This window comes from Hetaerina americana, unplaced genomic scaffold (assembly GCF_022747635.1).
Source record: "Hetaerina americana unplaced genomic scaffold, ioHetAmer1.1.p SCAF_10, whole genome shotgun sequence".
In the NCBI taxonomy this organism is placed as follows: Eukaryota; Metazoa; Arthropoda; class Insecta; order Odonata; family Calopterygidae; genus Hetaerina; species Hetaerina americana.
Window position 1 is genome coordinate 64232561 of NW_027286070.1, and position 26420 is coordinate 64258980.

Genomic DNA, 26420 nt, shown 5'->3' on the forward strand with positions numbered 1-26420 from the left:
TATTATTCTCATGCTCTCTTCATATTTTCCTACTATTCTCTATAAAGTCTGTTATGCCAACAGTATAACCACTGCTCACTATAACTTACTCCCCTGACAGTACTTGGGGTGCAATACTTACTCAAATCACCCTTTCTTGGGTCAAATATATGACCATTTTTACTCAAAAGCTCATAATTCTGCACGTGATCTTCACAGCTCAATTAGAATGTAAATGAGAAACTTAACTGACCATGTGCACTTCTCATGGCATACTCAATGAAACATGCACATCCTATCACATTAACATTTTCTAATGTATGGGGAACATTGATTGAATACCTAAGAAACCTTTGGTCATGTTGCAAAATGATTCCATTTTAACCTTTCCCTCAAGTCACATCACTACTTGAAAGCTGTTGGGGATGTGAGGGGCGAGAGTGTATGTGAGTGAGTGTGTTTTTAAAATCAATCAGGGGAGTACTTGGCTGTGCATGAATTGCTTGTTACACATATGTACACTTTTCCAACTGTCTTTCTTTGGGGGTCTATGACTGGATTCTCCAATCCTCCTCCGAAGGGTGTTTTAACATGTGACAGGTAAAGTTATAAAAAGTATTTTAAAGCATATGTAGTTTTACTTTAGTAATCATCATTAGTGAAAGCAGGCACCTAATATTTTAATAAAAATTCCTTTATCATATTAGGGTTTGTATTTTCCATTTTGTAGGTTTCTCATTCAATTAAGTAGATTCATCCACATTATAAGTAAAAATCTTTAAAAGTATATTTTTAACAGTGTTTGCCAATCATAAGATGCAAAAAATTAGTTTGAAAAACCAGCTATTTTGCGAGTGAATTGCAGTATAAATATATATTTTTCCAATTCCCCTTCTTGCTCATTATTTGCTAAGATTATGTTTACTTGCAGATTGCAAAGAGCAAATTTTTTTGTATGCTGTAGGATTTAAAAGTGATAAGTTTCATATTATTTAAACTGATGCATGTGGTTTACTATAAGCATTACAATAAGGTTTTTCATATAATAAGTTTTGAATTTTGCATGTCTTTTGCAGATGGTTACGTTTTTGTCATCACTCTGAAACAAAAACGTAACCCATAGTTTGTTTCTTAAGCCATTTTATGATTTCAACTGGAAGTGTGAACTAAAAAAATTACATCTGTGATAAGAAGCATTGGCTTGGAAATTTACTACATATCTGTCTCTATGTGGACATAATTGCCATGCTGAGAAAAAAGAAAGTGTTGGTTAGTCTTGTAATCCTGACCAATGGAACTCTGAACGATCAATACTTTTGGAACTTTATCTTAATGTCTGACTTGCGGGAATTGTGATCGTTTGTTTGATCTACCCAGCTTTTCGCAGGGCCATTGTACCCCGGGACCAGCTTGTGATAGCCACACTCATGGTGAATTTGATGAATTTATTCATGTTTATCTTTCTCTCTTTTTCCCCCGAAAATATTTCTCTGCTCTGCTTTTGGCCTGTGTATATGGTTGTGCCCTTCGACTCATTTGCATGCCGCTTCAAAAACAAAACTTCACGTAAGTACTATTGACACAGAGTTTAGTTTTCTGAAAAAATTACCTATACAAGTTCCAAATGTGAATCATCACTATTTTTATTTAATAGGGCATTAGTCATAAGCAGAGAGCGGATAGTTATGCGTCAGAATATTAATGACAATATATGCATGCAAATATGCATGACTTAAAATTAACCATTTTCAAAGATAAATGTTTTACTAATATTTCTAAGTTTAGGCCTAATTTTTCCATAAATATGTACCCATCTGTTGTTACCTAATTACTTCTACACTATACTCTTAACAACTAAGCCATTTCATTTCAGTATTTCTGGCATATGAAATAATTATCTTATTGATCAATGAAACCTGAGGTTTTTATGAGTGTTGTGGAAAGTGAATAAGTATTTGTTGTTTTGATGTAGTAGTACTTTGTGTAGCTTACATTATCTGACTAAATGGCAAGGTTAATTGTTGTCATTAAAATGTTAAAGGCAGTTTTTTTGCTTGTTCTGGAAAAGTGATGTCCATGATTTTTTCCTCATTCTATTGGAAATTTTTACTTTTGTTTCAGTGAATGAAAGTTTGGCTGCATCTAAAATTAAATTTCTGAATGTCTCTGAAGATTAAGCAATAGTCCATACTTCCTGAAAATGCAATTAAATAAAATGCTTGTTTGCATGTTTATGTGATAGACTCAAGGTTTTTATTGATTGAAACTGCATAATATCTACCTGATTAGTATAACTATCTGCTCTCTAGACATAAAATAGTTTAAATAGTTGTCATGTTTAAATGGGCATGTAATAAACTATAAATGTAAATAAATATTTAGTTGCCAGACTTTTATTAATTGCTTCAATAAAATTTTAGCTCATTAACTAGTTTCAAGACTGAAAAAATAATAAATATACATCTATACAGCTTGCTATTGACAGACAGTTGTGCTGTGCTGGTAGCATGATAGCTTTTTTGCAAGCATCCTTTTGTTGCACCCCTTGTTTAGCTTCAGGAAGTACCTATTTAATAGTAGTGAGGACTGAAAGCAATTAGCAGATATATCTCCAGAATAGTAGTTAGGGGACCCAGGTTCAGAGCAGCTTGCAATGATAATATTTATTTCTGAATGAGTGTGTGAGTGAGTGATTTTTTACATGTGAGCGTATGAGTAAACATAAACATGGCACACAGTGCAGTAATTTATATTCATAATCCACCATGAACATGACACAATAACTTTGACAACACATTGATAAGGATTATTTTACATGATGAAAGGCCTTTGGGTTTACAGAAAAGAGGGACAGGTTGGCGAAGCAGTAGACTAGAAGTAATTGTGTTACATTGGCTCTGGGTCCCAAATATTGTGTGCATAAATGTGTTTTGTCACTTATTATCAGTGGTGCAGAAACCAGTATGCAGTTGTGCCAGTGTATTTATACAGCCTTGTAAACAGAGATCACAAACTATGCAATATAAAATAGGCAGTATCAAATTTCTTCACTAGTCCTAGAAACAGTCTTGTAGATTACTTAGAATTCAGTGACCATACCGTTTGAAATAAATGTTGTGGAGTAGCTAAATCTAGATTTTAAAGTGTGAAATTATTTCACAGATGATCAGTGTGCCTTGTGTTGTTTCGTCTGTAAGTTAGATGAAAATTTCAAAATTTTGCTGTGTCTACTAATTCATTAAAATAATGATATTAATATAGCTTTAGTTTTGAATTTAATGAAGAAAATTGCATTTGAACAATGATTGTAAAGCCAACAATATATTGGAGATTAAATTGAACTTTGTAACAATAATATTTCACAAAATTTCAAGTGATGGAAAACTTTTCAATTTGAACTACCTCAATGATATTTCATGTAATATATATTGCATTCTGCAATACATATATAACAAATATTCCATCATTGAGAGTAAACTATAAATAATTGAATTACTTCATGTTACACATTGTTCTAATTTAAATATTCTGAAATTTTAGGAAAATAAGTTGGGAGACATTTGTTTCTCACTCCGCTATGTGCCAACAGCTGGCAAACTGACAGTAGTTATTCTGGAAGCCAAAAATTTGAAGAAGATGGACGTTGGTGGTTTATCAGGTAATTATTTTTCTGTGTTTCTTTCCCAAATGGTTGCAAACGGTTGCAACAATCTTTCGGCCAAATATTAAAATGAAAGCAAAATAAAAGCAACACCAATGATGTAACTAATAGCTTGGCTGGAAAATTGCAAGCTAGTTCTATATTAAAACTGGTCTTGAAGCAAATCCTTGAGCTTTCCTGGCAATACACACAATCCAGGTATAAAAATATGACCAAAGCAGTGGGACCTGAAATCAGTAGTTATAGTAAAAAATGTATCATTTAGTAAGAGCTTTATTGGTATTATGTGAGGGGGTTACAGTTAGTGAGAATGTACATTTTTATAACATACTGAGGATTTGGAACGGGTATAAAACTAATTTTACAAATTCAGTTTTACATTGAATATATAGTTTATCATTAAAAGAAAAGTGAAAATAAACATTTATTTCACCTTTCTCAGTCAAAATACCTTTTTCCCATGGGCATATTGAAGGCTTTGAACCAAATTATTGTTGTTTGCAGAAACTTGAAAAATAAATTTTATTGCTTTTTGAAAGCATGGATCAAAAACATACTGAAAATGAATGGCTTATTACCTGAATGGTCCACTAGGTTTTATCTATGGCTTATTCAGACAGAAATATATTTAAATTGAGGTAAATTGTTTTTTTCAAACTTCTTCCTTTTTTTTTAATTTTGCCCTTGAAATAAATTGGAACTCATACCCTTTACTTTGCATTCAGATAAATTTTACCCCAGAGAAGTGATTACTATTTCATTTTGTTGATAAATCACAATGCCTGTTATGCTCTAGATCAACGACATATTCCATCACAAGGGCATTAAAAATGTTTCATACATTATATAGAGGAGATATATAACAGATATGACAAGGCTTATAATAGTGGTAACATTTGCATTTAGTTAGTGGAATCTCTCATAATGTAAATACATGTAAAACCATGGGGTTGAAGACTGCAGGCTTTTGAATCGTCAAAAATATCAGTTAAGAACCTATTTATGCAACTAGAAGTGTTATTTTCAATTATTGGGATTTTCATATTTAACATAAGTTGGTGTTAATGTGTTATTCGCCAACTTTTGTATTTGTTATTAATAGCTGTAGGAAGGCTATTAAAAGATTAATATTCCGACTCTGTAAATAAGATATACATTTTTTATGTTTGAATTCAATGCCAGATAAATGTTTTCCTTTGGTGCTTCATACTTGTAATGACCATTGGTGAAATTAGGATTGGTTAAACTTTTGTTTTTGAAATAAAATAAAACCTACATTAAATTCCTTGGTATTAAATTACTATTTTTCATGATTTGATAGAATATAACCTTTAAAAATATAAATGATCTTAAGTCACTTAATATGTTTATTGTAAGAACTTGGCCTTTTTTCAATTGACTATTTTCCGCCTGTGATTGTTTGACTTTCTTTTTTTTTTAATGCTTACTAATATTCTTCTTATGTCTGTCACTTAATCTATCTCATTCAATCTCTTCTCTCCATGTAAATTACTGTATCTAACATTCTTCTTTTCTCTTTCTTATGAAACAGCTCTTTCTGCAAATGCCTCAAAAGAACTCTTCTTTTCTTCTCATTCCGCCTCCTCAACTTTTGCTTTAACCTCTAGCTTACCTATCTTTCAGCTTAAACTGACCAAAGCAGCTCCTACATGAACAGTGCTGCTTCTAACTGCTTACATCTGGTATATGTACTTGCTCCATCAAAATTGAGCATAAGTCACTGAAGCTTTAGATTTACATGGGTTTGTGAGATGCATTTCTCTTGTAGATTAAAAAGAATCTGCTGTGTAATATAAATTTTTTTTTCAAGAAAAACTGTGTAATATATTAACATAAATTTAAAAAATAATTGCCATAAAAATATGCATTTTTAGAAATTGCTAGATCTCAATATTTTTCCTTAATTACTCATACTGTGATTTTTTTATTTTAGTAAATATGGTATAGGATATTCTTTTTCAAATTAAAGTTAATGCTGATTAGGATAGCATGTGGATAGTTCACTAATCTGCTAACCCAGGGGCCAAGGTTTCAGCCCCACATTGGGTATTGGCAATTAGGTAACTGGGTCCAGTACTTGGGTCTCTGAGAAATATTTTGACAGGTTGTAGAAGGCTTAATAATTTTCCAGTGGCCACACAGATCAGCATTAACTATTCAAAGAATAAAAATTAACATTAAAGTCAATTTTAACTCAGTAAATCATGAGCTGGCTATTTAATTCAGATTAATAATTGGGTAACCTTATCATATGAAATAATTATAATGACTTCTTTTTTTCATTTAATTGTGCCTTTTTGTGACAAATTCGTAATTATTACCATGTAAATAAAAGAGTAGTATATATAAGTTTATTCATCAGATGTGTTGAAGAAAACCTTATATTTGAATGTTTCTGTCATTGGTTACTTATGTTCTCTTAAATTTTCTATTTGATGTACTTTAATGTTGGCTTACTCATTTTATAATGACTCACAAATCCAAATTATATAGCTAAGTGTTGCAATATGGTGGTGGCCAATGCCTCACATTAACAATTTTTACGGCAAAGGTTAAATTTTGGTCTTTCTAGTAGAAGCTAAACTGGGACATATAATAGCCAAGATTTTTGTATTATTGTTAATGAGGTACAAATTTAATGGCAATATTTATAATTTTGTATGATTACTATATGCTGACAAATTTTTATTCCTGATTATAAATCTTACCAATTCTTCTGTGTATAGAAATAGTTGGATAAAATCCTTTACAGTTAAACAAACGTTGAAGATCTTGTGCCAGAAAATATCTACCATTCAATTAACTATTGAAATCTGAATCATCTCTTTCAAAATGTGCATTATTATAATTTTGTGCTATCTATAAGCTTTCTTTGCTTATGGTTAAATGGTTTATTAATTGGAATTTTTATGGCAGATCCATATGTGAAAATTGCACTCATGCAGAATGGAAAGAGGCTAAAGAAGAAGAAGACAAGCATCAAGAAGTGCACATTAAATCCTTATTATAATGAGTCCTTCTCCTTTGAGGTGCCATTTGAACAGATTCAGGTAATATATGGTTATCCTTTTCCATTGTTGTTTGATTAAAATGTGCAGCCAATGTGAGAATCTACGTGTGGGTTGGCAAGTAAGCCATGCGCAAATGATTAATAAATCAGATAAATCTTTGTTTTTTTGTCATCAATCAACGAACTGTTACAGGTATTAATTTTTTCTGCCAGAAAGTTGCATGGAAACAAATCATGTAGTAATGCTTCATAAATTAGAGCACAGCTTTTCCCACTGTTATTCGATTGCTATTCAGCATTGCTGGCTAGAGAAAATTTAGTAATCTTGCTATGAAATTTCATCTCTTTTATATTTTAACTATATAGTGTTGCACGCGGTTTATGACCTTTTATACAGTTAGTGAAATTTGTCAAATAAGTCAGTGTTCCTAAGCAATATCCATTCAAAGTACAATTAAATTAGCTCAAAAACAATTCATGATAATGGAGACAAACTAGTAATTTCAGAGTGAACTACGTAACAACTATGAATGTTAATTTTGTTATGTTTAGAATATCAACTAATAGATTAATTAATATAGAATATATGTCACTCTTTTTCTGGGTGTATTTATCTTTATTAACCATTCATATTTACGACAGATAATAAATTTATAGATTGATGAACATTTTCTTGCTGTTGGAAATCTCTTGCCACTCTTTTAGGCCATGTATTTTATTAACAAATTAATGAACTGAAGGTTCTATTCCTCTTATGCTTTTCACAATCAACCTAACATTCATTTTAATGAGTATTATAACTGTTTCAGAAAAAACATACTTGTATTTTTAAGATTCTAGCCATAATAAGGTTTTAATTTCTTTTTTTAAATTGTTTAAATGAAAATAGATAGAACCACAAAGATTAATTTTAAAATGTAATCAAGCACTGATTACTTTAAAATACAAATAAGCATAATAATTACTTTTCAGTGCAGTAATCATAGAAAAAATGTACTGTTCGATAAATTCTTTTGAAAGAAAAATTTTTTTAATCTAAGTAATGATTAATTTTTGATAATACTGTAGAAGAGCGCTAAGAATTACGGAAATAATAAAAAATTAAACAAAGAGTAACTAAATGCAACTATTTCAGAGATTAAATATCATTCGCCTTATCCCGGTCACAGCGAATGATTTTTATACTCTGAAATTGTTGCATTGAAACGCATATTAGCAGATGGCTTCATCAAAAAGTTATTGCTGCAGAATCTCCCACAGTTTCTTGGAAAGAGTGAATAATTATAAATATTAAATGTTATTTCATAGAAAATGTAATTGAATTCTGAAGTGATGCAGTTTTTCATAAAAATAATCAAACAATAAATGTTTATGACATAATATAGGTATACTATTCCTTTCTTTGATGAACTGCATTTGAATGACTAACATTATTATCCTTTGGCATCATGACTAAGAAAAATGAAACAGAATCCTCCGAATGCTAGCAAGTAAAAATATTACCATGTTGGAAAAATTATCAAATATCTTGCCCGATTCATGTGCATTCATGGTCATTGTCTTTGTTTGACAAATTTTACCTTGTAAATACACCAGAGTTTGAAGGATAGTTATCAAAGTCACTCTTCTTTGAGGAATAAAAATGAAAGTTCAACATCCTTCCCAATAAACCAAAGAGCATAGACAATTTTAGTTACATTAAGACATGGTACTGGTTATCATATACCTAGTTAAAAAATTCTTGCACAATCTGAATCTGTTGAGACTGAAGATACATGCAAGAAACTTAAAAATTGGTCTGGTTTTTAAATTCCACCCAAACAATTTTGTTGAAATAATCCAGTTCATTGGAGTAGGTGGCTAATCCTCCCAAGCAATAAGCTTGGCAATTATTGATAGTGAACTCAATAAGGAATGGGTATCATGCACGTGAATGTCAGCCTCCTTTGTAGAATCATGAATGAATATACTCCTGCATATATTTACTACTTTTGTTTCATCAATATATTGAAGGAGAGAATACGAGTGATATATTGACTGACATTGTGTAATAATAAGAACACATCCCCTGAGAACAGGGCCTCAATTGGTGGGTATGCTTATATATAGAATATAATATTCACCATGCAATTTTATTTAGAATATAATAACCAAGAAAAAGTAGTGGAACTAGAATCCCAAGAGATAAACATGTTGGAAGAAATCATTGAAGCAATCAATGTCTTGTTATATTGCAATTTTTACTGATAATGTACTTGGAAAATTATTTGATTTTTATTAAGTAATCATGATTAGGCACTGAAAAAAATGGTTTAATCATATTACATGTAATATTATTCAGAAATTGTCAGATGTAGTCAAATTAAATACAGTTTGATTACATGTTGATTTTTGTTAGATTTATGTACAGCTCTGGAATTAGACAATGACTGAAAAAAGTTTAATTTTTACAAGTGTGTTTGGCTTCATCAATGTCACTTTCACATGCTACATCTCCATGGATAACATCTGTGCATGATGATACTTGTGCTTTTGAGAGGGATTTTCAAACAGCATTTTTCAACTGTCATAGTTGCTCAGTATAACATGTTGAATGGTCCTTCTCTTTCTAATGAACGTTAATACCATTTATTTTCATACATTTTATCACTAAATGTATATGTCTGTCCATATGATAATCCTATCTATAATTTTTACAGAAAGTTCAGCTAGTGGTCACTGTAGTAGACTATGATCGAATTGGGACATCTGAGCCAATTGGAAAAGTTGTTCTTGGATATAACGCAAGTGGCACTGAGCTGAGACACTGGTCAGACATGCTTGCTTCGCCTCGCCGACCAATTGCCCAATGGCACACTCTGAAAGACCCAGAGGATGACAAGAAGGATTAAACAACTATCAGCTGCAATGCACTGAAACTCCTTTACCCAAGGTAAAATGAATTCTGAAACTAAACATTGCATAGATATTTTTTATGTTTTGTGCTTTAGTATCTGTTTCACTTGTCAAGTATAAAAAACTTTCATTTTAGAACAATTGAATGGATTATATATTTTGATCTTATTTCCTCATAGATATTATACTTTTTTTTATATTTTAGAAGATGGCAATATTCTATTGTCATGAAAATAAAATAATTTCGAATAATTCAAAGCTAGACTAATTTTTTGATGAAGGGAAGTAAAACATTTGGACAACCCATTGAACACAAAATAAATTAGATAACACTTAAAAGGACACTCACATTGAAGATTGTTTGAGCTTTCGAACTTCTTCAGGTTATATATATATTTATATATACACAAACACACACACAAACACACACACGTGTGTGTGTATGTATTTATGTATGTGTATTTGTGTGTGTGTGTTCTGTATAGCATATTTTCTGCCATATTTTTTAATAGGTGTCAGCAATGTGAAACATATGTGAGACAGAAGATAGTATATTTATGTTAATGCTGGAATTCTTTGCAGTCAATACTGCTAACCTGATAAATTATAGAGTAAATGTAGTAAAATAAAGTTATATTATTTATGAATGCCATAAGTAATCTGCTATCACTTTTGGTATTTATAAATTGTGTACTGCCTCATTTAAGGCTACTTGCGCTTGTGCCCTTTGAAGAGAGGTAGATGTGGTTTCAATAATTTCTCAGTTAATACCTGTTATGCTTAATATTTGATGTACTTTTGAGGGATGTTTATTCAAGTTTTGACGTAGTATATCATAGGTGTGCATTTAACTTTTGCTGTATACTGTTCACACATTAGATAATTATGAAGTGTACGTGCATTTATTTAAGAGATTTTATCTTTTAAAAATTACCTTCACCACACCCTAATCACTTTCATCATTTAAAATTCCAGTCAGAAGTTAAATATTGATTTATAGATTGCTGCCAACATACTATTTCTTTACTTACTGTCAATGTGTCAGTTTCTTCTTTTGATGTAACCTCAAACTTATGGAAACCTATATGTTCTCAGGAGGTTACAGGATGATGAAATAATAGATTGGAGGGTAAACATTTAACAATAAGTTCAAGAACATTTTATAAAGTGCAAGAATGCTTTATTTATTGCACAAGGCACCTCTAAAGCAAAGCACTCTATAAAATAAGGATTTTCTTGTCTTATGTGATCACTAGCTTTGCTTAAATGTTGCATATTAAAAATTATATATGAGGAATGGATATACCTCAAAATATTTAAGGCTAGTTGTTTATTGCACCATGCACTCTTTGCACTAGTCCTGAATATTGGGTAATTAAACATGGCATTTTCAATTTGTAAAATATTATGGTGTGAAATAGTTTTAGCTGTTAAAGCATGCAAACTTTAAGGAACACCATTTGTAAGATTTTGGTGCAAGTCTCTGCATAAAATCATATAATTCAATTTACCTGATTTCAATGCTACTTTCTCATTAGACTATGGCCTATATCACAAAAGTCAATAAGCTAACATCCTGGAATTGGATTCTTATTGCAATAATGATACATTTTTTTTATTTCCCCAGGTTTCATTCTCTCTTCTATCCGCATAATAAAGTACATATATGGAACGCCTATGTGAAATACATGAAGTTATTCCTAAACACCTTGAAAAAAATTAAGCTTGAAATATTTGTGTTCAAATCTGAGGTCTTGAAAATACAAAACAATAGTTATAAACTAAAGAAGTCTATACAATATCACTATATTTGTTATTTATTACCCTTGTACTGTATTGTTATGCGTGTGTTCTTCAACAAAAAGAATGAATTCATTATATTAAATGTCAAATAATATAAATAACAGGAATTGAAGTAATATATTTATGGTTGTTACTGACTACTGAAGAATGCTGAAGACCTCAACAGGGTTATGCGAGTTCAAAAGAGGCTTTAGCAAACATTCCTTGTAGGTTACTTGGAAATGCATTCATAGTTCACAAATTTTAACATCTTTTGTGGAAACTCTTAATGACAATAGAGTTCATTTTAATTTTCATCATTTAAAGTGACTGTTTGTGCTTATAAGGAACATTTTTAGTCATTTGTGACAAAAATGATAAAAACCAATTACCATCATTGAGTTGTTATAAGTATGTGGTATATTCCCAAGGTGTTACAGTGTAATTAATGTTTGAAGAAATGTATTCTGGATAAACAGATCAAATGTATTATTTTACCATGTTACACTGCTTGCCTTTAAATAATACTGTAAATGTTTTGAAGGAAGAAAAGGCAGATTGCAAATTATTGTCGAATTTGAGTGGCTATTAAGCATTCAGTTTAGTTACTCATTGACAATTCTGATGGATAAATTAATTGGAGAAAACTTTCTCCAAACACAAGAAGAAATTGTAAAATATGCTACTTGTTAGTGTTTTCATATCACATTTTGAAGTCCATTGTGATCTGAGAGGGCACCGGAATAGAGATAGGAAACCTAGTTTAGGTAGAATAACCATATTTTCTCTGGAAAGCCAATGTTAATGAGTAGCCCCACAATATGTTTCTTTTACCAATGATGCAAGATAAACTCAAATTGTTGAGTGATACTGATAATAATATTCCTCTAATAGAAAAAACCTATCATGCAAGCATTGACTTGTACTGTTAAAATTCCCTGATTCTTGCTGTGTCTTTTGAGATTGTACATACCGTTGAAAGTGTAGTGATAAGTGTTACCTGGGATGCTGAATCTGTCCGGGCCTTGCTCCCTCTCCTCTATCGTATCTTTCCGATGCAGACAAGTCTGCAGCCTGCCAGTTTTGACATTGGTTTCTCTTCACACGAGAGGGCATCTAAGAAACAGCTTCACTTCCTCTTTCTTACCTCATGTGAATGGTGAAGACTCTTGGCAGAAATAGAGAGAGAGAGTAGAAACTGCTAATGGCAAACAGCCAAATAAGTGGACTGGTACAATGGCAGAGAGACAACTACAAATGATGAATTGGCCAACCAGACAGGATACTGCTTTTATTAGCAGTCCACGGCATTGAATAGTGAACACAAATGGACTTCTGTGCATGAGAGAGTGTAGTTTTGTGTCTAGTCTCATTGTAATCTAGTCCACTGGTGAATATTACAACAGAGTACATGTTGCCGCAGTATACTCAGTATTAAGCCTAGGCTCTGGGTTTGTGATTGAGTTCCCAATAAAGAGTTGTACAGAATGTATAAGAAGTTTTTATTTTTTTATTGAAAAACAAACTGATGAGTTTCAAATATATTTGACACATTAAAGCCATAAACCTTTTTCTCAAACATACTGACATATACGATAAACTAATGCTGACAGAAATTCTTAATAATTTTGAATGGAGAGCACATTGTTTCTGCATCTGCATTAAAAATCACTTAATTTGAAATGCATAACAAGTTTGAGTACCATAAAGTGATGTGAACAAAAATTTAAAAGTGATAATCCAGTTTTTTTTAAACATTAATTAAATGCTATTACATTAGAATGATTCTATTATTTATTAAAATACACAATTCCAATGAGAGAATTTTCATTAATACATTTTTGATCATTATTAAAAATAATACCACTCAAATGGCACATAAGATATCGCCTTTACCTGTGAATGAATGTTTTTATTGTTTTTTTTGTAAATTATGTTAAAGTTTTTCAGGTAAAAGTAATATCCTAAAATAAAAATTTCAACTGCTCATTCACTATAGATGTTCTTAAATTTTTAAATTGCTTTAAAAACAACATTTAATTATAAAATAATGTGTATTATTTTAATTTTATCAAATTTATCAATAATTTTTAATGTTGTGTGGAAAAATTCTGTAACTTCCTTTCCAATGCATATTTCTAAGTGAAGTTTATTTTATTGAAACTGGCTTTTTTTTAATGTGATTGGTGGGCAAATAAATTTTTGACATTCAATTATGACAAGTTCCCTCTTGCAGACCCCTAATTTTTATCCCTTTGAATGCCAAGCTGGACACTTGCAGGCCAATGCTAGTATGAATAACTAATTAATAAATGGTTTTTAGTTCTCCTAAAAATTCTTGAAAATAGAAAAATCACAATTTTCTATCTGATTTGATGTTGGATACCTACTAACTACTCTTTTGATATAAGAAGAAAAAGGGGCAATTTAATGATTAATGAACATTTCTGATGTTTTTGCCAATGAATGATGAATATCACCATGGGGAAAATGTAAAATCATAAACTTGAGGAAACATTTTTAAAGACTAATATATATGGAAGTTGGAAATAGTGGAAACCAATGAAGCTTTCTCATAATTATAACCTTACTTATCCTATCCCAATGAAAATTAAAGAGTGAATTTAATTTAGTTTTGACCAAATTTAATGCAGTAAGCACTAATGCTAATTCATTTCTTTAAAAGAAGACTTTGAATATAGATGCAATGACTATTAAACATGGGAAATCAATTGGAATTCATGGAAATGATTTAACATTTACCTCCCTTTCGGTGATCTACCTGCGGGGTCATAAATTAGGTAAAGATTATTTTATCTATTCTGTGCTATGCATTAATAACCCAAAGGAAGTGTTTGAATTGGCTAGCCTTTGTAGTTCCTTAGTAGAATCCCAACAAATGATGTATTTGAAATGACATCTGGTCTGATTATTAAATCTAATAATTACATGTAAATATAAATCGTTAGATCTATAAATTAATAAGAATTTAATTGATTAATTTTGGAGAGCCAAGGTATTCTCATTTGGATATCGTTCCAAAAAGAACTCAGTTCTCTACCACAAATACTTATCTCTCAACATCATGTAAGAGAACCTCCAACATTTGTCTGTTGCAAAATATCAGAAGATTGATTATTTATACCGGCTTGTGTAACGATGTTCATTTGTCCATTTGATTTCTCCAACGCCAATCAAGACAATACCGTAAGCGAGCTCCATTGAATAATTCTGTATCATCCGCAAGCCTCACCCATGAGAATTTAATGTTTGACGAACGGAGAGCCACTTGAGGCTTGCCAAGGGAAGTAACCACTCTTTACAACGATTCCCGTGAATACGTGCAACTGATATGCCGGCGTGGGAGGTGAAAAAATGGAATTGGGGATCAAGAGAAAACTCTACACTGCAAAAAACATCAGGAAACGCGAGCGTTTCCTAAATGTAGACGAAAACACCATTTCGGCGCCTAAGAGGCCATTGTAATGTTTCACTTCATGGCACATCAAAGAACATTGAAGATTGCGGCGGAGTAATCATTACGGCTGGAATTACCCTTGGTGGATACAAGAATGCGGGTAAGTGGTTAAATCCCCTAGTTCTCATTTCAAAGTACAGGGTGCGACAGAATAACTTCCTTTTTTATGAAGCAAAACCCCTTTCAAAAAGGAAGTTATGTTGCCGCACCCTCTATTTCGTTGTCCTGTTTGGTAATCAATGTGAGATGGAAGAATGAGCGTTTGGGTATTTTGAGGAAAGAATTGAAATTGGATAAGTCAATTCAAATTCCTTTGGGACTGAGGTATTCCAGAAAGTACGTTTCATTTCGGGTTGCGTTCCGATGATCCCTAGAGCTCTACTGGAGGGAGCAATAGCAATTGCTCCAGGTAGGGTCACCCATGCCAGATAGGTCGAAGGATAGGCGCCAGACGATAAGTAGTCCGCGCAGCGTCAGTTCCTAAGTGAGGCGGCTGCAAAGGCGTCTGACCCCTGTGGGGCGGCCATTGAGTGTGTAGGGGATGTGTTGGCTTCCCAATGGGTAGTGTTGGGAAGGGGAGGGGAGGCGTTGTCCGTTGTCGCCTATGCTGTTCAACGTATATGTGGATGAATTTCTTAAAGAGGCATAGGAAAACTGGAGGTTGGAATAAGTCAGAGGGTAATTCGTTGAATCAGTTAAGTCTGCTGATGACCAAGCTCTAATTTGTCAGTCAGCCAAGGGGTTGCAAGCATTGCTGAGTGAATTGGAAACTCAGTGCCATAGATATGGGATGAGAAGGAATATTAATAAAACAAAGGTTATGCGATATTCTAGGAAGAAAAAGGCTAAGCTAAAAATTAAAATAGGAGGGCAAAAACTAGAGTTGGTAGAACAGTTTACGTATCTCTGAAGTGTTTTGGATCAACACTGTCAAAGTAGTAGGGACGTAAGGAGAAGAATTGCGCTAGGCAAAGAGGTTTTCACGAGGAGGAAGGAGTTGATGACATGGACGCTGAGTAAGGATGTTAAGAAAAGACTCGTAAAAACTTTGATATGGTGCGTAGTTCTGTACGGCGAGGAAACGTGGTCATTGAGGGAGGAGGATGGACGTAGATTGGAGGCTTTTGAAATGTGGGTGTGGAGAAGAATGGATTAGGTGATGTGGACAGAAAGGAAATAAAATTAGGAGGTACTAGGTATGGTGGGCGTTTCTGAACTGACGCAATGGCACGAGCACTCAGTCATTCAATGAGTGTACGTGCACGCGCAACGCCTTCGGTTTGCATCATGGGAAGATTTATGAAATGTCTCCACTCATGTTGATGGAGATTAACTCCAAAAAATGATAACGCTGGATTACATTTCAAACCAGTTGCGAATGCGTCACGGCAGTGATGTACTCAGCTAACCAAAAAGTCAAAAATATAATCCTACATAAACGAGTATAATGACATTGCTAAACGTTGTTGCAAGCCGTACTCTTTTTAGGGGACCAGGGAGCCCTGGGAAACCACAAGCAGTACAAAAAAGGAACTGGCCTCCCTACCCTGACGTGAATTTCAAACGCCCTTCGACTTAGTACTAGTTGAGTTATTTTCTCTCCTCTTATAGCAACCGCTGGTATTTTGAGGGATCACTACCACTTACTCCGTCCTCTATACCAATAATTCTCAGCTTTTCGTGTTCAAAGCACATTAATTCTGTCTCGCAGCATGCTCTTCCTCCACTTATAAATTTTATTGGGACAGTCACCCAAAAAACCAGTCACCTAGTTGAAGATTAGTTTGATACTTGAGCATAGATGTCACCCGCACAATACCCAAAGGCGTGTGACAATCCTATATTTGAGATATAGGGGTTATTTCTTATGTTTTCACCTAAGCTTAGGAATTTCATTGCAATTTATTAGTAATCAACCTAATAGGTCGTCTTTGATGGCCGAATCGATACCTCATCCTTAAGACTTATGACGAAGACGAAGGCTTAGGACTTATGAAATTGGTTCTTTCTTGGTTAGATCGTTCGTTTGCCTGTTCCGTTATTCTATTTCCTGTAAGCGTCTAATAGGTCGACATTTGACTTAGTATTTTTAGATAGACTTGCCTAAAACATCACCAAGCGTCTGAATACGCAACACTCCGGTCAATTACCGAGAACTCTATCCACCACGCAACCCCTCTCGTGCTTTGGTTGTACCTTCCGGTACACGTAATATAAAAATGCTTGTATTCGTGTCACTGCAGGATACCGACGTCAGTGTATGAAGCACCTGTTGAGGTGCTCTCCTCTGAAGTCTTGCTGAATTTGCGCGGCCCCTTTAGACCTGTTTTCTCCACATTCTTCTTCATTTTGAAGGGCGTTTGTTGTTTAAAGTTTTTGTTTCTAGAATAGGAAAATTTGACACTTAAGTGCATAACTCACTCACACTACGTTCTGTCACTTTTCATAATCAGGGATATATTACACCTCAGGCTATTTCCTGCCGCCAATGATGTCAATTGTCGTAATGTGTATCCTGGGCGATGCACCATTATTTATACATTCGTGTCTGGCGGAAGTTTAACTTACAGGGGTAAACGTCCATGCTATGTGGTATACATAAGATATACGTAGTCCAGGAAAACCGTGTAATGGCACCATGAGGAGCCTAGGACTACGAGCATTTTTAGAATTTACGCAGTTTTTTGTATCCTGTACTCGTTCCAAAAATTATAGTTCATTCGCTGCATAATTATTAACAGGTTTAAATTTTAGATTAATACTATACGATTAAGCTCTAAACTATTTTTCTGCTCATCTCTTCATGTGGTTCTATTTCTTCTTTTTATCCTTTATGAATCCGGTCTTCTTTAGTTGTTTCCGTTCATTTTACCATCATCATCATCAGTATTTCAATCCTAGAATTGGTTTATTGCAGCTCTCCATCCTACTATATTTAATGTTAATGCCCTCAATCCTTGATACCCTCTCTGTTTTAGGTCCTCCTTAATTTGTCCTATATACAAGTCTCTTGGTCTTCCTAGCGGAATCTTCCCTTCTATTATATTTCTAACTAATCCATTGTGCCTCAACGTGTGTCCAATCCATCTATTTCATCTTTGCCATAGAGTTCTCCATATGGTCCTATCCTCGTCTATATACTTGCTTGTTCGTTACTTTGTCTGTCCATTTAATCTTCCACTTTAATTTTACCATCCGCATCCATTATCAGTAAGTTATCATTCCCCTATATATACCCGACTAATTTATTCCTTCCCCTTTCAAAGTTTTCGAAAGCCTTATGCACCCAGTCTTTGAAGAACTTTGTCAATCATACGTTCATGAAATATTCATATGGCCTTAACAATTGGAAAATAAAACCATATTTCTAATGTTTTCAATAATTTTCCTCTACTTTTGGTACGATCTACAACTCAAATCTAGAGACAAATGCTCTCAATGAATGCTTCAAGAAATTGTATTGTTTATTTATAAATATGATTTAGGTTTCTGGGCAATTTTTGTTTTAATTGAGAGTCTTTTAGTGTTGTTTTCTTCAATATAATAATGACCTCCATGATTTCACCATTGATGTTTAGTATTCCATCAATTTCGCCATCTCCATGTCACTGAAATTTATGTACCAATTGCTGTAATTTTCAAACTTTTTTCTCCCCTTCTACTACCCACACCAAGTCTCTGATAGCCATAGAGAGAAAGGCTTCATGCTATAAATTGGTCAATAATTAATTTATGGCATGTATCCTGATATCTATTTTCAATTAACTATATTCAATTTAGTATATAACATTGGCAGTGTTATGCTCTAATCATGGGAAACAGCATTCGACTTGATTTTATGGATGCTTAATGTACATTTGAAAAAGAAATGTACTTTCATAATGAATCATATTTTACATTTCTATTGATTTCTGCAGGATAAATCCACAAAATTTAGGTGAATATAAAATTGAGTACCAAACCAAAAATTGTACTTTCCTTAGTCAACTAGGATGAAATTGACTTTGCAATATATACGAGTATTACTTAATTTCTTCTTTTGGAAATTCATTGTCAGGATGGAAAATCATCCTTAATAATATTATACATTTTTCAGTAGAACTACTATATCTTGCAGGGCATACTTGTATTTACGGCGATTTTCTGTGCAGATTACCATGTACGCCATTCTGGTCCAAAGCAATGGAGAGCTGAAGCGTTCAGCATTTGAAAAAATTAAGGAAGTACTTAATGCAATTTGACATAATTCAAAGTAATTTATATCCATAAATTAGTTATTTTATATGGTGGCAGTTTTGGTGATTAAAGTCAAATAACAGAGTATATCATTCTGCTGTGTCATTATACTGTATATACCTCCTGACATGGCCAGGATTTATGCATAAATAGGAACAGCAGCTGGTGAATAAAATAACTGAGAGACAAATGAATACTTTGCATGCATGTGAAACTAAAAGCAGAAAGTGTGATGCAATTGGCCTATCACTGTGTTTATTGGTAGTATGGCATCAAGGTTTTACGCTTGATTCTGAATAATAGGGAGAGAGATGCATATAAGGAATTACAATATCCCCTGGGTTGCTATTAGTTTGCATTAAAGTCTGTATTGAAAGTCTTCATTTTGACTAGCTAAGCACCTAGAGAGGCTGAAAGCACAAAGAATGAGTTATTGGGTAAATCGGAGACGCCATGAATGAATTTGAGGAACAATAATAGTGGTAGTAGACATGAACAGTGGGATCAGTAATAAAATAGATACCTTGGAAAAAGTCGCTTGGCATTTTGTAAACTCCCAAATGAATAAAAATGAAAACATGTGGTGTTAGTGCAGGAATTAGTATTAAGGGTTGCATATCCAGCAGGTTGGGGCATAAATCTATTTATTTGCATGCATGGAAAAGAGGTGAGTCTAAGAGTAATAACTTTACTACTTACCATAGTGATAAATTGAGAATATTAATAAATAAAACTAGGGTAATGAGAGGCACTGAGTATTAAACAGACCACTTTTTCATAGTTTCAAAAGTACACACAGAGAGAAATATGGTGGTAAAGGAAATTAGACAGCAAAAGTAAAAGAAACTGTAAGAAAATAAAAAATGAAGGCAATATGAATGTATACTTTGGAATAATTGGTTGAACTCAAATCACAGAGAATGGGACAATGCATGGAAAATGGAAGCGTGATTGATGCTTGAAAGAGTATGAAAGGATATGATGTACTCTACCCCACATTGTTGTACAGAAGCGTAACTTGGATGTGACAGAATGTTTAATAAATGCAATGGACAAAGGGTACATAAGGATTGTTAGTGATGAAAATAGAAGAGACAGGGTAAGGAATTGGTGGATCAAGAAAGAATGTGGCTTGGATGAACCAGTAATAGACAAATATGACAGACCTATGCTAAGCTGGTTTGGCTATTTTAAATGAGTGGATGACATCTGAATCATTAAAACCGAAACAATTCAGGGGAGATTTGATGATTTGAGTGGAAAGGGTAAACTGAGGAAGTCATGGGTAAATACTAATAATAGTTTATGTCTCTCTCTTAATGTGTCAATTAAACAATCGCAGACAATTTTCTTTTAATTTTGCCAATTTTGGTTTAAGAACTCTATGGTACATTTTGTTTAAAACAATGCTCTCCTGTTAACTTCCTTTTTGTACTATTATTGTTTAGACATGGATGTAATTATATAAATCAAATTTTTTTTACTTAATTCACAATAATAATGGCTATTACAATAGTAAATAAATTTTCCAATTTTTCCAATTAAATTTTAAAAATACATATGAAATACAAAAAGAATGTGGTACCTCTTTTACCTGCAATGACCACCTGTGTGTAATGAACAGCTGTCCATCAGTTGGATGAGTGGTTATCATGAGGAAGCACATTAGCCATTAAATATCACTGTACATACTTATTTATTTTGAAACAAACATATATTTACATGAATCAAATATTTACATCATTTCTATTTTGAAAACTTTTTGGTGCATTTTTCTGCTATGTTTGGCACTGGGGTTGTATTTGGTTGATTCAAGTTCTTCTTCAAGGTAAAATATGTGCATACATGTATGTAGTGGTTGAAATAATGTGGTTCTTATTATATTTCTTGAACTAGATTTTTCCTTTGATATAGTCACAACTTAATGTTCATAATTACCCAAATATTTTAATATTGATTAAGGAATCCTTTGTAATGAACACCTCATTCAAGGGTTATTGCTGCTTTCCTTTAAATATTAATTACTGATCTAAAAACTCTTTAAAGCCCCATCATTAGCCAATATACGTTCCATTATCCTGTTTATGTTTATTTACTTCTTATGTATTCTATCATACAATGAGTACCATCCTTCGTTCAAATAACAGGCCAGTTCAACTGGGCTGTTGACCTCATACTTACATCCATATTAATAACATGCAACTTTAATTGAATACCACTCCATTATCCAGTCTTCAACATTTCCTGTACTATTTGTTCTGCTAGAACCACAAGGAAGCTTTTTCTAGGAATACGCTGGAATTGGTGTCTCCCCACCTTGATTACTTCCTACCGCAGTCACTTGTTCACCTTGCATTTTTGATCCTCAACCTGAAATAAACTTAGTGCATTCTCTATATTCATTACATGTCCAGCTAATGTGTTTACATACTTACATTATGGGGCAGGAGTAAGGAAGGTGTATTTACACATATACACAAATTTATTTTAATGAACAAGGTGGTAAGGGACAGCTTTTCAGTATTTTGCGCTTGACGAAAATACTTGTCAAGATTAAGTGGTTTATAACAAAGAATGTAGGTAATCCACTTTGGAGAGATGGTGTTTGTGAGGCAATAGGTTTTTTAATTAATAGTATTAATATTTATTTATTATTTCATCTCGTTGTTTTGAAATGGTAAAATATAAGATATATCAAGTATAAAAAACAGAAAAATGTATACATGTATGGTTATACTAAATTAATGGTTACAGTTTGTCATGTCTTGACAAAAAATACTCATTTAGGTCATAAAAACAACTCCTGATTAAAAAAGATATTATCCTTGATTAAAAATCTGGTATGAGTTGCTATATTTTATGCCTGCCAGTAAATGATTATAAATTTTAATTTCAGCATAAAGGGGTCCTTGGGACAAAAGAGTGGAATGCAGTATTACATGCACCTTCTTACTTTGTCTTGCGGCATAACAATGAATAATCTAATTTTTTTAAACAGACATGTTTTCTCAAACAAACACACATGCATGATATATGTACAAACATGCTACAGGTTAGATTTCAAGATTTATAAAATGAGGCCTATTTGATTCTCTTTTTGGAATTTTGGCCATATATCTAATAACTCCTGTTTGCATAATGAATACTTTGTTAACATCCATAGTAGAGCCCCAAAAGATAATTCTATGACACACCCAAGATTGGAAGTTACCAAAGTAGACAGTTTAAAAACTACTAAATCTACAAACTTTGCTCGTTTTATCAGGGCATAGGAAATTCTGTAAAGCTTACTGTATAACTGCCTAATATGTTCATTCCATTTTAAGCTTCCATCAGCCATTAAACCTAAAATGTTGGTACAGCTAACTTTCTTCAGAAGATCATCTTTGATGCACCGATTCATTTTAGGGGTTTCTTTCTTTCAATGCATATAATTTGCTTTTTTTTAAATTTATTGCAACCTCATTTTTTGTGAACCAGTCTCCTAAGAGTGCTAGGGAATTATTAACAATAAATTCCAGTAATGGGTTGTTCTTTCTACTTAGTTAAATTCATGTCATCTGCTTAAAGAATTATTTCATCACACTTGAATAGGTGGCCAATCATTTATATAAATTAAGAACAGCATGGGAGCTAATATACTTCCTTGTGGCACACTGTAGTTTACTGATTCTGCAATGGATAAGTAATTGCTTCGTATATTGCTGAAGGAAGTTCCTATACCACCACTACCTGTTTTCTGTTTCCAAGGTAACCATCTGTTTGCTATTCCCCTAATTCCACAATGTTCTCATTTCTCCGGCAACAAAGGGTGGTCTACACGGTCAAAGGCTTGAGAGAGATCATTAAAGATTCCCACAGTGAATTCATTATTATCAAAGCCTGTCACAATTTTATTGCTGAAACAAGCTGAAGCAGATTTGATGCTTCTTCCTTCTTCGAAACCATGTTGGGCTGAATTTAAAACTTTAAACATTTTTCTAAAAAGAGATTTCTTTCTTTTGTTGAATGTTCAATATATTTGTGTATACAATAATATTCATTCTATTGTTCTATGCATATATAGAAATCATCAATAATAATAGTCACATAACATCAACAGGAAAAAGATAAAACATTACTATGTTAATAATAATAAAATTTTATTATTATTGGCAGTCTAATAATTAAGGTATATTTTGGATGGATACAGATTGAACATTGGAGCTCCTAAGCTAGTTACCATGGTCATCAAAAAATTAACCAAGATTGATCAGTTCCAGAGAGATTCATTTGGCTTAAGCATCTTTATTCCATCTGAACATTTGAAATATGCATATTTTGCTTTTTTCCAAAGTCCCCTTGGTTATGGCCTGGAAATAAGGGACGATTTCCAAGTACAAAATCAGTTTTCATCCATTCAAAAAGGCTAGCAGGATGATAACCTACACATTACCTTTGGTACATTGCAGCCCACTTTTCATCATATGTAAAATTTTGGCAGTGTTTAGTGTGTATATTTTCAAACTTCTCTTGCATGCAAAAAATAATCTCCAGGCATTCCCTAAAAGAGATGAAAATCATGATCTTATCTAATCTCTCATCTCATCAATGTAGGTTAACTAAAGCCCAAAAATCCTGTTTAAATATGGGAATTAAATAACTTAATTATCTACTGGCAACTGCAAGAACAGCTAGATTTGCCAAATTCAGATCATTGATGTACTCATGACAAGCATCTAAATCTAAATTCAGTAGATGAATATTTCTATTTCTGAGAACATCTCATAATGTTTCTGGCCTTATATTCTGATGTACCTTTTATATACCTGTTATTCAAATTGTGTTTATTGTCTTGATGATGTCCATTGTATTTTATATACTAACAACCAATACCATTAACATTGGCACATTCCTTAGCCTCATCTAAAAAGACACAACCCTACACTACAGTAAACTGCTCTTCATTTCTGCATAATTTTATTTCTCCTAATTCTGCCTAACATTATTATCCTTTTCCTTACCTAACATTCTTTCCCATATCACAGTCTTCAACATGCCATAACAAATCAAAATACTCTGCAACCTTTAGATCTCTCCTTCCGCACCATACCTAGCCCTTCCTCGTATGTTTATTTACTGTCCATTGAACCATTTCCTCATTTTTCACACCCACATTTCAAAAGCCTTCAATCAACACCTATCATCCGGCTTGAATAACCATGTTTCTGCAATGTAAAAAAACATGCTCCATATCAATGCATTAACATGCCTTTTCTTAACATCCTTACCCAATGCCCCTGTCATCAATTTCCTCCCCCTTGTGAAAGTTTCTTTGTCTAATTCAATTCTTCTTCTTACATCTCTACTATCATTTTGGCCCAAATACTTCTGAGATAGCCAAACTGTTGCATCTGCTCAAGTTTCTTAACTCTTATTTCACCATTTAACTTTGCTTCCCTCTTTCTAAAAAATTTCTACGCCTTTTTTATTTACATTTATTCTCATTCCATACCTATTGCAATAACTTTACAATGCACTCAGCAATGAGTTTAACCCCTTGACTGAATAAAGAGTGATCATCCACAAACCTAATGTTATAAATTTCCCACTGACTTTCATTCCTCTCTCAAGTTCTCCCCATGCCACTTTTACCATTTTCTTCACATTAGCATTGAAAAGCAGAAGTGATTACGGGCTCCCTTATCTTACTCCTCTTCCAAACACTGCATGTCCCTACTCTCCATCAGCCACTTCCACCTGAGCAGTCTGAGATACATACAGGCTGTGGATAAGTCATGTAACCTTCCAATCTATTCTTTTCTCTGTGATGCATTGATTTACACTACTCAATTTACTCTATCAAATGCCTTCTCAAAATTACAAAACAAATGAATATATCTTGAATATATTCTATGCTCCTCTCTAACATTAACCTCATTACTGCAATAGCATCACTGGTACCTCTCCCCTCCCTGAGCCCAAACTGATCATCCCCTACATAATCATTTGCCCTTCTCTTCATCCTCTTATTTGAGAGGGCCATTTTAGCTGCGGGTGAAATCAAATGTATTGTCTTAAAGCCTTGACATATGGCTGCATTTCCCTTTTTGGGGCAGGAACTAACACTTACCTGTTAAATCTTTCATTCAAGTTCCTTCTTCATAAATTCCAAGAATTAGCCTATATAAAAATCTTCCTCTAACATTTTTCCTAGGGTCTCCCTTTCCACGATTCTTTGATGGAGCTGACAATTTGGCGGATGCCATCAGCAACATATGAAGACTGGTTTACAAAACAGTACAATCCTAAGGCTGCCACACAGACCATTACTACTATTTCTCATAATTCATATCACAATCCAGATAAACTAGTTGCTATTTAACTGGTAGTATTTCATTTAATATCCATTCCACTGTTGATCACACAAAGTTAATCAATGTATTTGGAAAATTTTTGGTGCCAAGTTCAGGGGATGTTTGACGACTCGCTTTGGCATATTTTTACCACAGAAGAAGATTTCCAAATAAAGTCATATATTGACAGATATGTAAGGTATTATTTTCATTTACTAAAATCTTTTAAAAAAAATCCCTGGCTGAAAGCTGTCTATCCCTTACAAATTCAGCTTTCCATCACCATTATATACACCAAAAAGTCAACCATTATCATGCATCATCAATATATAACACACTACCAATTTCTAAAACAATAATTACCCATTCCTCTCACAAAGAAACTAAAATCATATCTTTCAGGAAAAGGTTTGTCACAATAAGACTACGCAGTTTAATGGGCACTTGCTACATTGAAACGATCAAATTCTCTCCTTATTTCTATTGCTACCCGCAGAACTTTTAGTACTATTTTGTGACAAACCTGTATAATCTACTCCATACACTGACACAGATAGTATTTTGCTCCTCTTAGTCAATCTTAATGCCACCAAAGTCTCTGTAGGGGAATGAAAAACTCCATTTAGTACATAATTTTAAAAGAAGGTGGTAGTCAGAGGAGGGAAAAAGAAATCATCCAATACGTAGAAGACTCCATATTTTAACATTATATGTAACAATGTTAATGGGAAAAAATAATTAGTGGCCTAAACCTGTGATGTAGGTTTTGATCAACTACATAAGTACTCATCCACTAGAGAATATTGATGTGATTACTTGCCCTCAAGGGATGTGTCATAACAATGAGCAAGGGAGGATACGATGGAAATAGAGAGAAGACTGAAGGAGATTAATAGATGAGAAATGTAAGGAAATAAATCCAATGTGTGAGGAAAATTTCAGGAACCAAAGTAGATAGTCAACACTACTAAACCCTTCACTGCATCTGGAGCAAAATGAATTGGAATAGAGCAGTAGCTTTAG

The 26420-nt window shown here is 33.1% G+C and overlaps 1 protein-coding gene across 4 annotated transcripts in view; it reads left to right on the forward strand.

Moving 5' to 3' along the window:
* The window catches only part of Syt1 (Synaptotagmin 1), a 255921-nt gene extending 243085 nt beyond the window's left edge, over positions 1–12836 (forward strand). For 3 of the 4 annotated variants that reach the window (XM_071598737.1, XM_071598740.1, XM_071598738.1), the window contains exons 8-11: positions 3520–3637; positions 6578–6711; positions 9371–9603; positions 11194–12836. In XM_071598737.1, coding sequence (XP_071454838.1) covers positions 3520–3637; positions 6578–6711; positions 9371–9562 — 444 coding nt within the window. In that variant the 3' untranslated portion in view covers positions 9563–9603; positions 11194–12836. The remainder of the gene's footprint in view (positions 1–3519; positions 3638–6577; positions 6712–9370; positions 9604–11193) is intronic. The other variant, XM_071598739.1, reaches the window with a different exon arrangement.
* Positions 12837–26420: the final 13584 nt, after the last annotated feature.